General features: G+C 36.4%; 1 protein-coding gene across 3 annotated transcripts in view; it reads left to right on the top strand.

Moving 5' to 3' along the window:
* The window catches only part of LOC128866020 (farnesyl pyrophosphate synthase-like), a 51,639-nt gene extending 38,537 nt beyond the window's left edge, over positions 1-13,102 (top strand). Inside the window, exons 3-8 of one of the 3 annotated variants that reach the window (XM_054106478.1) lie at positions 5,849-5,937; positions 7,049-7,119; positions 7,191-7,331; positions 11,448-11,809; positions 11,879-12,105; positions 12,872-13,102. In XM_054106478.1, coding sequence (XP_053962453.1) covers positions 5,849-5,937; positions 7,049-7,119; positions 7,191-7,331; positions 11,448-11,809; positions 11,879-12,105; positions 12,872-13,056 — 1,075 coding nt within the window. In that variant the 3' untranslated portion in view covers positions 13,057-13,102. Of the gene's footprint in view, positions 1-5,848; positions 5,938-7,048; positions 7,120-7,190; positions 7,332-11,447; positions 11,810-11,878; positions 12,106-12,871 lie in introns of those variants that run through there. The other 2 variants (XM_054106481.1, XM_054106476.1) reach the window with 2 other exon arrangements.
* The last annotated feature ends 594 nt before the right edge of the window (positions 13,103-13,696 follow it).

Here is a 13,696-nt window from a genome sequence, read left to right as displayed (position 1 = left end):
AAAGTTGTTTTTTTTTGTACATGTATTGGCTGCAGTCGTACATAGCCGTTTTTAAAAATTCCAAAAATTAATATTTTTTCAAGCCTTTCGAAAACTAAAAAAAGGGTAAAAACACAAACTCATTTTTCAAACCTGCACCATTTTCTCAAAAACGCCTTTATCGTGGCCACTAGGATGCATCAGTTTTTTATGACGCCATTGCAATAATATTAATAACAATTGTAATTTTTAATATTTTTTAATAAAAATTTGTGTCAGTATAGTTGAATATATGTTAAATAAATTATAATTTGTCAGATCCTCAAATACTCATCCCTACTTATAAAAAAAAATTCATGAAAATCACTAATCACTTAACTTTCACGTGTACACAGTGGTGTTGCCCCTTAAATATACGGCATTTCAGCAAAAAAGGATTTCCAAAAATCTAGTAGAAGATATCAGCTCTAAGCAGAAGGTATGATTATTTAAAAATTTTGGAAAAATTTAACCGAACTACAAATTTCGTATGCAAAGTGCACTCACAATGCATTATGAAATTTCGATTTCCGTGAGTTTGTTCACTCATATGTCAATTAATCCGTAAAAATATATTAATTCGTACCTCTACGATTTCTTCTCATACACACCTCGTTGTAAAATTATAAAAACCCCATTATATTTCGTTTTATAAAAATACATACAACAAATACCATATACCGCAACGCAACAAACTGTAAATAGAACTTTTCGAAATATTTAAAATTTTATCAAATCTTTAGAAATCCTACAAAGGGTTTGATATGCCCAACGTCTAAGTTAATTACGAAAAATAAACCTAACACTTACGGCAACTGTGCCACGTGAAGCGTTACTAGAAATGCCTACCATTGGTTTTAAAAATGAAATTAAATAGAAAGAAAATAACTGAATCGTATATTTATGTAAACACTCTTCATATTTTAGCTAATGACAAAGGTAGATATTTTTATTATCCCAATGCAGTTTGCTTATTTTATATTTCATGTCAGTTGACCAGTAAACAATGAAATGCAGTTAAATAGTAATTTATGTTGGCTCCGATTAAGTAGTACACTTAGTTAATTATTTATAAACGAGTATTTTAATTGTTGTGTAAAGAATTTTATGTTGACTTGTAATTGAAAGAAAATTAAAGCAGTATTTTAACCGATTATCAAACCTGTTAAGTTGATGAAATTTTCCGATCGAGTATTCGTACTAAAATGGCTTCAACACGTCACTTGGCTACCACGATTCTCAAAGAAGCTTAGAACGGTTTGCCTTAAAAAAGAAACTTAAAACAAATTGAAAGTCATAAAATGTATCTAAATAACTAAGAGACTAATACGTACATATATATGTACGTAAGTAGGATTACAAAAGTAAGTATTTATTAATTATTTGATTTAATTATCGCATTGGCATTCCTTCTTTAATATACGAGTCCAATACTTATGCACAACCCGATGTAGTGCAGTCTCTAACTGCTATCGGTGTGGAAATCTATGATTGTAAAATGTATTTATCTTGAGGCATCTAACTGTAGGAAAACTATTGAATATTAATTCAGTTTGAAGCTCATGCTTGAAAGCAAACTTTTGCCGCTGCTGCCACTCGATTGCACGTATCGGGTGGACTTGAGCTTGGCTTTATTTTAAAGCGGGCAAGTTTCATATTCTCGCAGTAATAATTTGCTTTAGGTGCATTACACATTTGCGGGGTTTCTACTTTTAAAAATTAAGGAAAAAGCCGATAAAACATATAATAAATGCAAACGAGATAAGTGATAGTGACATTTGAGTTCAAAAATTTGTGATAAAGGATAAATACTCGCCATCATCATAGGGTGGATAAGTAGCTGTGATATTTTTGGGCAAAAAATTTAAACGTAAACAAGGTGCGAGTTGTATTAGAAACAATTTTTTATTTTTTTATGTACCATATCTACAATTGAACTACAGAAAAAAATTTTGGTTAGACATGGATTTTTAGCACAAAATTAATAAAAAATATTTAGGGTGAGATCGCCCATTCAATCATTACTTACAACTACTTTAGTAAGTCCTCTTGACTTCACATAGCTGCGTAAGGACAATGAAGCAAAGCCAAATGAAGAATGAATCAGGAGTTGGGGCAGGTCCTTTAAGTTTAGCATCAAGCTTTCCATCGAGATGGGCATCTGGTCTAACTTGCTTCAGGTTGAGATGCTAGATCTCTCATTCAGCACCAACCTAAATCTTGAGAAAGGTCCATCTAAGCTCATTAATTAGTGATAGAACCTCCCTCAATTTCTGGCAAAAATATACTGCGTACAGTACTGTTGGACTGGTAACTGGTCACAGTGGTAACTGATCACAGGGCGTCGTAACTGAGTGGTAAATCCAACGCAGATAAGTCCGAATGGGTAGTAGAAACACTCAGACAGAAGGCAGTTTCTGATTGCTCGCTCGGCAGAAAGGACATCAAATTATTAGGTAGCATCAGGTTACTTACTAGTTGCCCAACAGAGTGTTATTCCGCATGCCGCGAAGAGATTTGTCTACTGACACGGAATGTCGGTTTTGTCTTAAGATTGATAAAATGTCTAGTCACATTTTTCATTCAAATCTTGCATCGTCAAGCCATTGAGCGTTAGGAATTTAGCTATCAAACACCTTTTATCTGGAAGTTTTAAGAAACCATGGTCAATGGATGGTAGAGAGGGGATACGGGAAAGCTTTGAATCTATTTTATGGAATATATATTAGTAAAAATACAATAATTTGAGTATTGCCGTCAATTCTTCTAGTTCATTTGTAGGTTTGAGTATGAGTAGAGGTCCAGTGTGGAACATAATAAGAAGAAAACTTAAAACGTTTTGAAACTATTTTAAAATTTATTCAATATTGAAAATTTTGGTAGAGAGTTTTTAAATTGTTAATTGATAAGGTCTGGTGTGATTTCGTCATTTTTAGTATATCGTGCGGAACCGGACGTCACACATACACATTTATAAGCTATTTGTTGTTGCAGCTTTTGAATATTTTCTATTATAGCTTTCGTATTGTTATTGTTTAGCGTTGTACGACACCTTATTGAAAGCTGTTGTTTTCTTTTAGTCATTCTCACCACAGTCTCATACTGAGACCCTGTTACTTAGTTATATTAAAATACGCACAGCAAACAAATCTAAACTACTCCACTAGTGAATTGAATCAGTGAAATGGACTGCTCTAGCATACATAATTACCAACACTGTGCCTTGGCCAAAGGACTTTCAATCGCCCTTTCAGTTTTTGATGGTCTTCCTTCAGCAACTTTCGCTCAGGACCATTCAAATGACTTTTCCTTTTTCTCCTTATTGTTTCTTCTAGAAAGGTAGGCTTTTCAACCTCAACCCGATGGACTTTTTGCACTGGCTTACTCAAAAAAGTTGCTGTTTCCTGTGTTAACGCAAAAGGCACTGCCTCCGAAAAGGTCCGTTTCGGTGTTGAATAAGCCGCCCGTTTCGTGCCTGAATCTTGTATAAGTTAAAGTAACAGAGGCGCAGAATCAAAGCTGTTGTCAAAATTCTGCTTTGGCACTCAATTTTGTGCTCAAACTTAATTTTTTATTGATCGTACGTCTGCGTTATGATCATAGCATTGCAATAAGAATTCAGCAACAACATACCTATGTCCCCGCTTAGCGGCACCTTCGAACACATACCTGAGCACCCAGTTAACAACACCGAACCGAACACGCGTTTATCGACACAGTTAATTTGCCAACAATAACTTCAGTTGCTGATCTTGCACATCGAAGCATCCCGCATTACAAAAAGAAAATAGCTTCGGTATGCCTTTGCATTTGCCCAGCGACAAAAATAACGCCTCTTGTTATCCCGCCAAAAGCAACGGAATGCGTTTACACATACATACGTATCAGAGGTCTCCCAAAACGCACTCGAGTGATAGTAGGACATTATAAGATCTGTCATAGAGCGAGTAACATCGCTGTGAACTTTTGATAAATAAAAAAAGTAATACGATACTAAAAAGTGTCAAAAAAGGTGCTTTGTATTAATTTATACCGCTTATAAATGCCTGACGCTTCATCTTTTCAACGAAGTCCGGTGTTATTTTTTAAATAAAAACCACCCTTCACAGAGAAAACTAAAAGCGTAAAATTACTGTATTTGGCCACTCGATTTGCCACTACATTAATTTTTTTAAATCTAGAACTTCTTAGCTTTTTGGCGCACCGTGTAATACAAACTACACTTGTAAACACTTTTAGATGGCGCTTCTCAAATCTAGCGTGAATACGAGGGGCAGCACGAAAGAGTGGACTGGTCTCAAAACAATTGGTGAACTAACAGAGGCAGCGAGAAACAGACACAAATTTAATGAGACCGTTGATGACATGGCCTCATAGCCATAAAAATAATTAAAATTTCCTGTCTAAGTATTATTATTTCTATAGGAAAGGCATTAAATCCTGACCAACATTTTAACATCGTTACAACCAAAAATAATATTAAAAAAATGCATTCCGATTCCACCCAGATACTTGAACTCCCGCCTGATATCTCGTTGCGTTCAGGGTGGTAAATATTTTCGAAAATATCTCAAATTAGACTCTGTAAGTTTGAGTAAATAAGCTCAGATATCTGTATTTGATTTCAAATATTTCAAACGTAACGCCATCTGTGCGCTCCATTTCTAACAGAAATAATTTTTCGAAGCGACATTTGCGGACAATATGAGACAAATTCGAATGCAAATACAAAAAACAAAAACACAAAAATATCCACGAAATTATCCAATTAACATATAAAAATTAATTCCCACGAATACCTCGACTACACAGCAACTAAGTAATTTATTAGCTTTATTACTTTGTAGAATCACACTACCAAAATGCTTTTATCGTTGCGAGAATGGCCACGAATGCATTCACGAATAGTTGCACGAGTTATCTCAAGCGCTAGCAGAACCAAAAGCAAAACTGATTTTCCCAGGAGCGCATCGCAATATCGCACTTCTATGATCGGAGTCGGAAAGCATCGCACCAATCAATTGACTGTTCAGGACGCACACGAGCAAAACCTTGGTAGAACCATGTGGTAAGTGAATGGTGAATGAAAAAAATTTTATAAAAATAATAAAATATGTATCATGAAGGATTTACTACTTACGTACATATATACATATATACCTACATATGTATGCAATTGCGAGCCATCAAGGGGAACAGACCTTCTTACATTCATGTAACTGCACTGTTAAATGTTCTGCAAATTAACAGCTTGAACAGAAATGCATCCAACCAAGTTCTTATACTTGAAAATGAACGAAAATAACAAAAGAAGCATAGACAAAGAGTAAATGTTTCATATTATGTCATTAGAGCTGTTTCTCAAATAATAATTAATCCAACCGACACGTTTGGCACATTCTGAGTGACGTACGGATGACTTTTGTTTTGGCAACGGGCCAAGAGAGGGAGGAGATTGTTAGGCATCGAGATCTAAAACTTTTCAGCTGCATAAAAAATTCGTCAGCTATTTTGTTTTTTGGTATAGAAATAGGCAAAAATTTCCTATTTAAATCTATTACGAAAATTCAGTTTTTGCTCTGCTTTTTCGAGACATCTACTACTGAATTGAGTTTCACTGATCTGAAACCTAGATGTTACAGTTCAAAGCTAGGACCACAATAACAAAAAATTATGCGTGAGAGATGTAAGGTTTGCCCCTTTAAATACACAGAAAATATTGTGGGCCCTCCAAGGAGTGGCTATGTAGAAATTCAGTAAATCTGTTAAAATTAAAATTTTTCTGTGAACATCGACTCTGATTTATATTTTATTTTTGATTAATTTTTAGTACGAGTACCTCCTCAACAATTGGAAATCTTTCTGTGCCCTTGGCAAAGGGAAAAAATGAGATCGATGGATTTATCGCTGTCTATCCAGGTAATTATTGGGTTGTTCGAAAAGTAATTTAGTTTTTTTGTGGTGAAAATGAAAGACGATCTTCGTATAATGAATAAATATTATATTAAAAAAAAAAACAGTTCAATTCGATAAACTTAGCCTCTCATCGATCTCACTTGTTGTTATTCGCCGGTTTGCAGCAACTAATGCTTTTATCGCGACTTAATCAACTTCAATCGTTGTAACAGCTCGTTTGTTATCGCAGAAACTGTCACTTTGAGTGGTGAAATAACAGCCGGTTTTAAATTTTTCTGGGCATCGAATAATTTAGTTAATTAAATAAATTAATATTACAACACTGTCGTTCATCTCTATTCAACAACTTCCATTTCACCACCTCTGGTCAAGACCTCGAAAATTTAGTGTATTTTCAGGAATTTTTTTACAATAAAAAAAATTGAAAACGATATTTAATTTTTTTAGGCGTTTTATTTAACTTCTTTTACATACAAAAAATGAAAAAAAAAAAATTTATTTTAATAATTTAAAAAATGGCGCTGAAGTTGACCCTCCCGAAAAATTGGACATGGACGGCGTTACCCATTTTGGCTCTTCTATTTATCTGAAATACAAAAAACAAAGAAATTATTAATCAGTATGATTGTAGCTATGTCCCGCTACTACAATACAAAAAATGATAAAATGGCCCGGTTTTGAATTTGACACTGTAAAAATCGGGTTTTTTTTTTAACGACATATTCAAATTTCAGACTTCAAATTTAAAGTTTGAGCTACAGGAGCACGCGGATCGCTCTCTACCTAGTTAATGGGCTGTAGAAGCTATAATATTAGTAATTTCCGCATGAAAATTTCACAGAAAATTCTTAAAATAATATACTTTCGAAATATCGAAAAAACAAAAAATCAATTTTTTAAATTTCTATACCTCAAGTTAAACTTCTCATATAAACCTCTTATGAAGACGGTTCTCTTTGTTTTCGTGAGATGCTCTTTTATCGTGGAAATTCCTTCTGTTTGGATTCGAAAATGTAATGAATAATTGAGTTTGGTCTCTATAGGGAAAACGGATTTTGTTCTTGGTTTTGTTTTTCTTTTCTTTCATCTCTAATGAGCCTTAATTTATTTACAGATGTTGTAAGAGATCTTACGGATTTTGGTAATGGATTCGAAAGCAAAATGGCTGCAGAATGGTTCGAGAAGGTAGTGAATACTGATTTTCTAAACTCATTTCAAAGTTAATCAATGCTCAAAGAAATATTTACACTTCACAGGCTCTAAACTACAATTTGTCACCAACCAACACGAAAAATAATGTAATTACCGTTTTGACTTACAAAAATTTAATGAAAGGCGATCAACTCACTGCGGAAAACTTAAGATTGGCGCATTTGCTTGACTGGTGCCGTGAACTGGTATTATTGACTTAGATTTATATATTTAGATATATAATATTTTGATAGCCTAAAAACACATTTCATTTTTACCAACTGCAATTACACATATCCCATAAAGTTTGCGTACACCTTACAAATATTTTCATGAAAAACACTATCGAAATTTGTAGTTGGAAACATATTTTATTTATTTCTTTTTTCATTACATTCTTAAATGACAAAAGCAAAAGAAAATAACGCGATCGCTCACTTCATTGCTTACATAACGGTAAATAATTGCACCAAGTCGTAAATATAGCAACCAGAAAGTCTGCATACAGTTTTAAAACGTAAGGGGGGAGGCTGATTTTCATTAAAATTATTTAAAATGAGGAAGTCAATATATCTTTTTTTTTAATTGGCATACAGTTTTTTATACATTAAAATAATATCAATTTTTTTTTTATTTTAATCATTTGAAAAGGCGGATGTACACTCAAATCTTCCAGGAAGGTCGCAGCGGGGCATTGTAGCATCGGCGTCAGTGACCTGAATACAAAACACCAAACATTTTTTTGTTTATTAATGTCATAATTTCTATATGAAAAAAAAAATCGCGGAATAAAATGCTTAAAAAAAAATGAATTTTGGGGCGAATTTTCCTACTATTTTTGCTTCGAAAAAATTATTTTTTCGAAAACCTGTAAATTCACATAGAAAGTAATATCATAAAAAAATGTGTGCACAATTTCAGGGAGATCGGTCAATACCTTTTCGAGATATCGTGTACGCCAATTCGAAAAATATAGTTTTGAGAAAATCGCGTCTAAGGTCGGCAAGGTAACCATACCTCTCCCAGCGCTCGAACGGAAAGAATAGAGTCGTCACGGTTGACGGTCTTTTATACAAGAAATATTTAAACTTACATTCTAACAATTTTTTGACATATTCTTAAAGGATTATATATTAACATTTTATGAAAACAAAATTTTTTTTTCGATATTTTACAGGTATCGGTCCCCTTAAAGTTTTTTGGATAGCCAAGATGTTTTAGGTCTTCACTCAATCTATTTGGCATTGCGCTTACTAACTTCTCTCAGCTTCCTCAGTTGTAATCTGCACCCACTCTGTCCACATAACACTGCGCAAAGCCACCTTACTTGTTGTTACCTCATTTTTCTAATAGATCCCACAGCTGCGCAAAGGGGATTGAGACGAGCGATTGATGGGGTATTTTGAGCTGTTTTGGAGCGTTTCACAAGATCCAAAGCTTAACGATCTCGGCTGGGTGTTTTGGGCGATTATTTTGTTGGCAACAAAACGTTATTGGTAACCCACGATTTTCGGCACTCTGCTTCAAATTCCTTTGAAAAATTTTCAAATACCCCCATTTATCCATTGTCGATTTAATAAATTCTAACTGATTCACACCACTTGCCGGCATGCATTCCCACCACCGCCTGTGTTTGCTTCTACCAACAAGATTTTGTCTCCCAAGACCAGTGCCTGATATGCCCCAAACGATTTGACGACCTTTTATCCCAAAAATACCAAATTCATTTTCATCTAAAAAATGGTTTATTTCCAAAACTCGGGAGGCTTACTTACTTATATTATAATTATTAGCAAATTTAATGCGCTTTTCTCTGTTCAGCTCCAGCTTCATGCTATAGTCTCATTTTCTAATGTCTCTGTGCCGTCCTACCAGTGGTATGTGTGGCATGTTCTCAAGTTCCATTCACATGGGCGTATGGGTGTTATAAGTACGCTATTGAGGTTTCTTTTGCATCTGCAGCAAAGAAGATGTTGCGGTAATATTAAACCGTCTTATGCCGTCGTGAGCACATGACTCGACCGCCTGTGATTTGTCGTCAGTTCGTAGACAGTCTACCTCCTATCGAGGGCTGATTTGTTTTTCTCTGTGTTTTGCGCTGCCACTCTGTACGTTGCAGGTGCAGCATTGTCCTCTTTGCAAAACTTTTAACTGCGTTCCAACAGTCATGTGATACACACATGCTATTGATTAAGCTGTCTGGATTCAGCTGTTCACTCAAGACTAACTCAAGCGTTCGGCGTTCTTCGTTGAAACGATCACAGTAGAAGAACACGTGCTCCGCGCTTCCTATTGCATTGTTGCAGCTAGGACAGAACGAAGTGTCCTCCATGTGAAAACGATGGAGGTACTCCAAGAAACATCCGGGACCGCTCAATATTTGGGTTAAATAGTGGTCTACGTCTCCGTGCTTTCTGGTCACCCATTGACTAATTTTGGGGATGAGTCTGTAGGTCCAATATCCGTTAACAGACGAGTCGCATCTGCTTTGCCACTTTTCCAACGAATGCAGACGTTCTGCAGCTTTAGATTCAGTTGTCGGCTTTACTCCTTGTCTGTCATAAAGTTGTCCCATTTCCTGCACAACTATATCTATTGGGAGCTTACCAGCGATGACGCAAACCGCGTCGTCTTAGACGGTCCTGTATGCGCACTTGACTCTTAGTACATTTCGTCGGTGCGCTTGAGCTACGGGTCTAACATTCAATGGCTTAGCTCTTGCCCATATAGGAGCAACATATAAGATGACTGAATCCATTACACTTACCAGGAGGTGCCTTCTGGCGCCTTGCGGTCCGCCTATGTTTGGAATAATTCTTGTAAGAGCACTGCTGACTGCCGTTGCTTTGGAGCCCACAGTTGCTAAATGTTGTTTAAAGCAGAGCCGTGCATTAATTATTACGCCTAGATACTTTATTGCCTCTTGCGACAGATTTTCATAGCCACCTATTCGCAATTTCATGAACACTTTTTCTCTTCGCGCAGTTACGAGGACCGCTTCCGTTTTTTGTACGGCCAACTTCAGCCCCGCTAAAGAGAGCCATAGTTGGACTCTAGCTGCTGCATCATTACATTTCTCCTGCAGGTGGTCTAGCTTCTTGTCCGTGACCACGAGAGTGATCTCATCGGCATAGCCTACCAGTGTTGCTTTATCCGGCAATTTTAGGCTAAGTACTCACTCCGTCGTACATGGCTTTCAACAATGAGGGTCCAAGGGATGATCCCTGAGGGACGCCATCCGTGACTTTATATGTCTTTAGACTGTCATCCGTATCATACTGCAAGATTCTATCCCTAAAGTAGCTTCGTATTATGCGTATTAGATATCCAGGGACTTGGAGACTTTTTAGAGGCAGCAAAATGTTTGACCACCTCGCCGAATTGAACGCATTTTTGACGTCTAGCGTGATAATTGATGAGAATTTCGTGTGTGTGTGCCCTCCGCTAATGGCGTCGCGCGCTATATTTGTCACCATTCTAATAGCGTCCACAGTCGATCTAGCCCGTCTGAAACCTAATAGTTTGTCAGATAGGCCGGTTGGGCATTCCATATAGCAAATCGATAGTAATTCGAGGATTAACCCTCGCTACTATGCATTATGATGCGCTCTTCTCGGACCGTTATCGTTCACCAGTCTGACTGATTGTGTGACAGAAGCAAACACAAACAAGCACAAACGTCGCTAAAATAAATTCAATTTTAGAAATGCTTGGCCCCATAAACATATTTTTATTTATTTATTTTTTATTCAGTGATGCAACCTAACACAGGGCCTTTTTTATGTATTTGTACAATTATACTTCCTCCCCCTGTAGGCAGTTTTTCTTGTAATCATATTTGCGGAGTTCATACCCATCGTATTTTAACAATTCCACATTGATTTCATGGCTACCACAGCCGTTATAATTTTTAAGCCTACTAATTGTGCCTTTAGTGTCTTGGCAAAAGGGTGGTTCCATTCTGTTTTCAGCCGTATAAACTTTACATTCGAGCGGTATGTGGTCATTATGGTTTAACACTTCAATCTGAAGTGATCTTTCCATACGTTGAAAATACCATTCATATCGTTTATCACTTTGCTGTACCTTTCTTTGCAAATGTCAGCTCCAGGTTGGAAACCTTTAGTATGTTTCCTTATTCTTCGGTACATGTCTCTTATCTTATTTGCCTCAAACTCCTTCTCGCTTTGTCTTGTAGGTCGGCTCATATAAATTTTAGGTGCAGCTTAAACTTATACTGTGCTGTGAATCAATTAAAAAATATTAGAATTGTAAGGTGTAAGGCCTATGTGTATATTTTTAAATTTGTTTGTGTTCCGCAGCTTCACTCTGTCATCCTCATCACTGATGATATCATGGACAAAGGCATAAAACGTCGGGGCCAGTTGTGTTGGTATAAATTGGACGAAGTTGGTCTCAATGCTGTGAACGATGCACTCATGATTGAAAGTGGCATCTATAAAATACTGAAAAAAAATGTCCGCCATTTGGACTGCTATGTTGATCTGGTCGAATTGTTTTGTCAAAGTGCCTTTAAATATGTGACTGGGCAGTCAATGGATATGCTTGCCGGTCGAAGGAGCGTGACCACTTTCACTAGGGACTTATACGATGCGATTGTAAAGACTAAAACTGCCGCCAGCTGCTTCTATTTACCCGTGACTTCGGCTTTAAATTTGGCGAAGTGAGCAACCACTTGAAATATTTAACAGAGTAAAACAAAATATAATATTTTAAAAATCTTCATTTTTAGTGTTAAAGACCAACAAATTTTCAGCGAATGTAAAACCATTTCAATTGAGTTAGGTAAATTCTATCAAGTACAAAATGATTTCCTTGATTGCTTTGGTAATCCTGACTTCACTGGTAGGATTGGCACAGACATAGAGGCCAATAAGTGCACCTGGTTGGCTGTGACGTGCATGGAACTAGCCAACCCGGGACAAAAGTCTGTCATGGAGGAGTGCTATGGGCAAAGTGGTATGTATAAACATTCATATGTACATATTTAATAAACAAATGTCTGCGATATAACAACCTCAGTGCTTAAGGGATTATTGAAATCAAGGTTTCCCAATTGTCTTTGTACTGCGACTCCCTTTACAGAATTAATTTTTCAACTTCCTTTTAAAAGAAAATACCGATACTTGTGCATTGATAGAACTGACGTTATGATGGGGATTGACATTAAAAAATTTCATTCTATGTTATGTTTTCTCGATATAGCTCAAGGCGAATCTATTTACGGTGGTATCGGTAAATGAGCTGATTTGTTGTTCTTTCTTTCGTTAATCTCTTTGAATTTGGCGGAAAAAAACCTGTGGCCATGAGTTTTTCTAAGAAGCCACACTTCTGAGAGGCATTTAAATTTTCTTGACAATTCACTTCTCATTTTTGCCCAACTGAAAAGCCGAAATAGCTCTGCAGTGTGCTAGAAATGTCAGTCTTCGAAAAATATCGATGCATCGGCTATTTACACATCGAGTGGAAAATTTTGGATGCAACGAAGCATAACATCGACATTTTCGAAGTATTTTCAAGTGTACTTAGTTACTCTCATTACTCACTTAGGATAGCACTGCCACGCCCCACAACGCACAGTTTGGGAATCTCCAATGGCATATACCGGTTTTTCATATAATCACTTTCCCAATTGCAGATTCTCAGAAGATCGCGATCGTAAATTTCATTTACTAATCATAAGTCGGTCCCGATTTTGAATTGAATGTTCCCATTTCCATTTCAGATCCCGAGAAAGTTGCTCGCGTTAAACAGCTCTACGAAGAACTGAATATGCCCAGCCTTTATGCCAAACACGAAGAAGAAACATACAACAGGATAAAAACACTTATTCAACAGGCATCGGTTAAGGTGCCACGTGAAGCTTTACAAGAAATTCTTAACGGAGTTTATCAAAAAGGAATTATATAAAAACTAATAAATTAATAACACAACTCGGATTTGCGACTTTTTTTGGGCAAAGGTTTTGATAGTTGATCTTGAGTGAGTCTTTGCGGGGGTCCCTATAACCACAAGACTCTATAAATTTATCAAAAAGTGTTAAGCAGCAACACATTGGTTTGCGCCTACAAACCATACGCGCCATGAAGCTCAAATAAATGAAGTCGTAGACGAGCTCAACCAGAAGTCCAGATAACACCCTGTTGTTTTTGTTGTTGTTGCTGTACCAACATAAATATTCCCCATACATATACGGGAAGTGCTACTGAAGTGATAGTCCTTGGCCGAGTATAAATCCGGGTCGTTCCGGTGGCGTAGAACCGACTGTCGTGGGAATGGAGATATCAGTTTCGCTATCCGCGGTTCCTTCGATTTCCCTAAGCCAATCACATAGGGTATTTTGCAAATGCAACCATACCAGGTTGTTTGCATTTACTTGTGAACTGCCCTAATATTATTAACCAACGAAAATACAGTGAGCAATAAAATATTGAAAAAATACTCTTCACTAACTAACTGGGGTATTTAATTTTGGGTTGTTTTAAATTATCACGTCACATATGGAAATATTTCATTTTGACCCTACCGTAAAGTTTTCGTGTAGGCAACA

Source organism: Anastrepha ludens, chromosome 6 (assembly GCF_028408465.1).
Source record: "Anastrepha ludens isolate Willacy chromosome 6, idAnaLude1.1, whole genome shotgun sequence".
NCBI lineage: Eukaryota > Metazoa > Arthropoda > Insecta > Diptera > Tephritidae > Anastrepha > Anastrepha ludens.
This window is presented reverse-complemented; position numbering and strand designations above follow the sequence as displayed.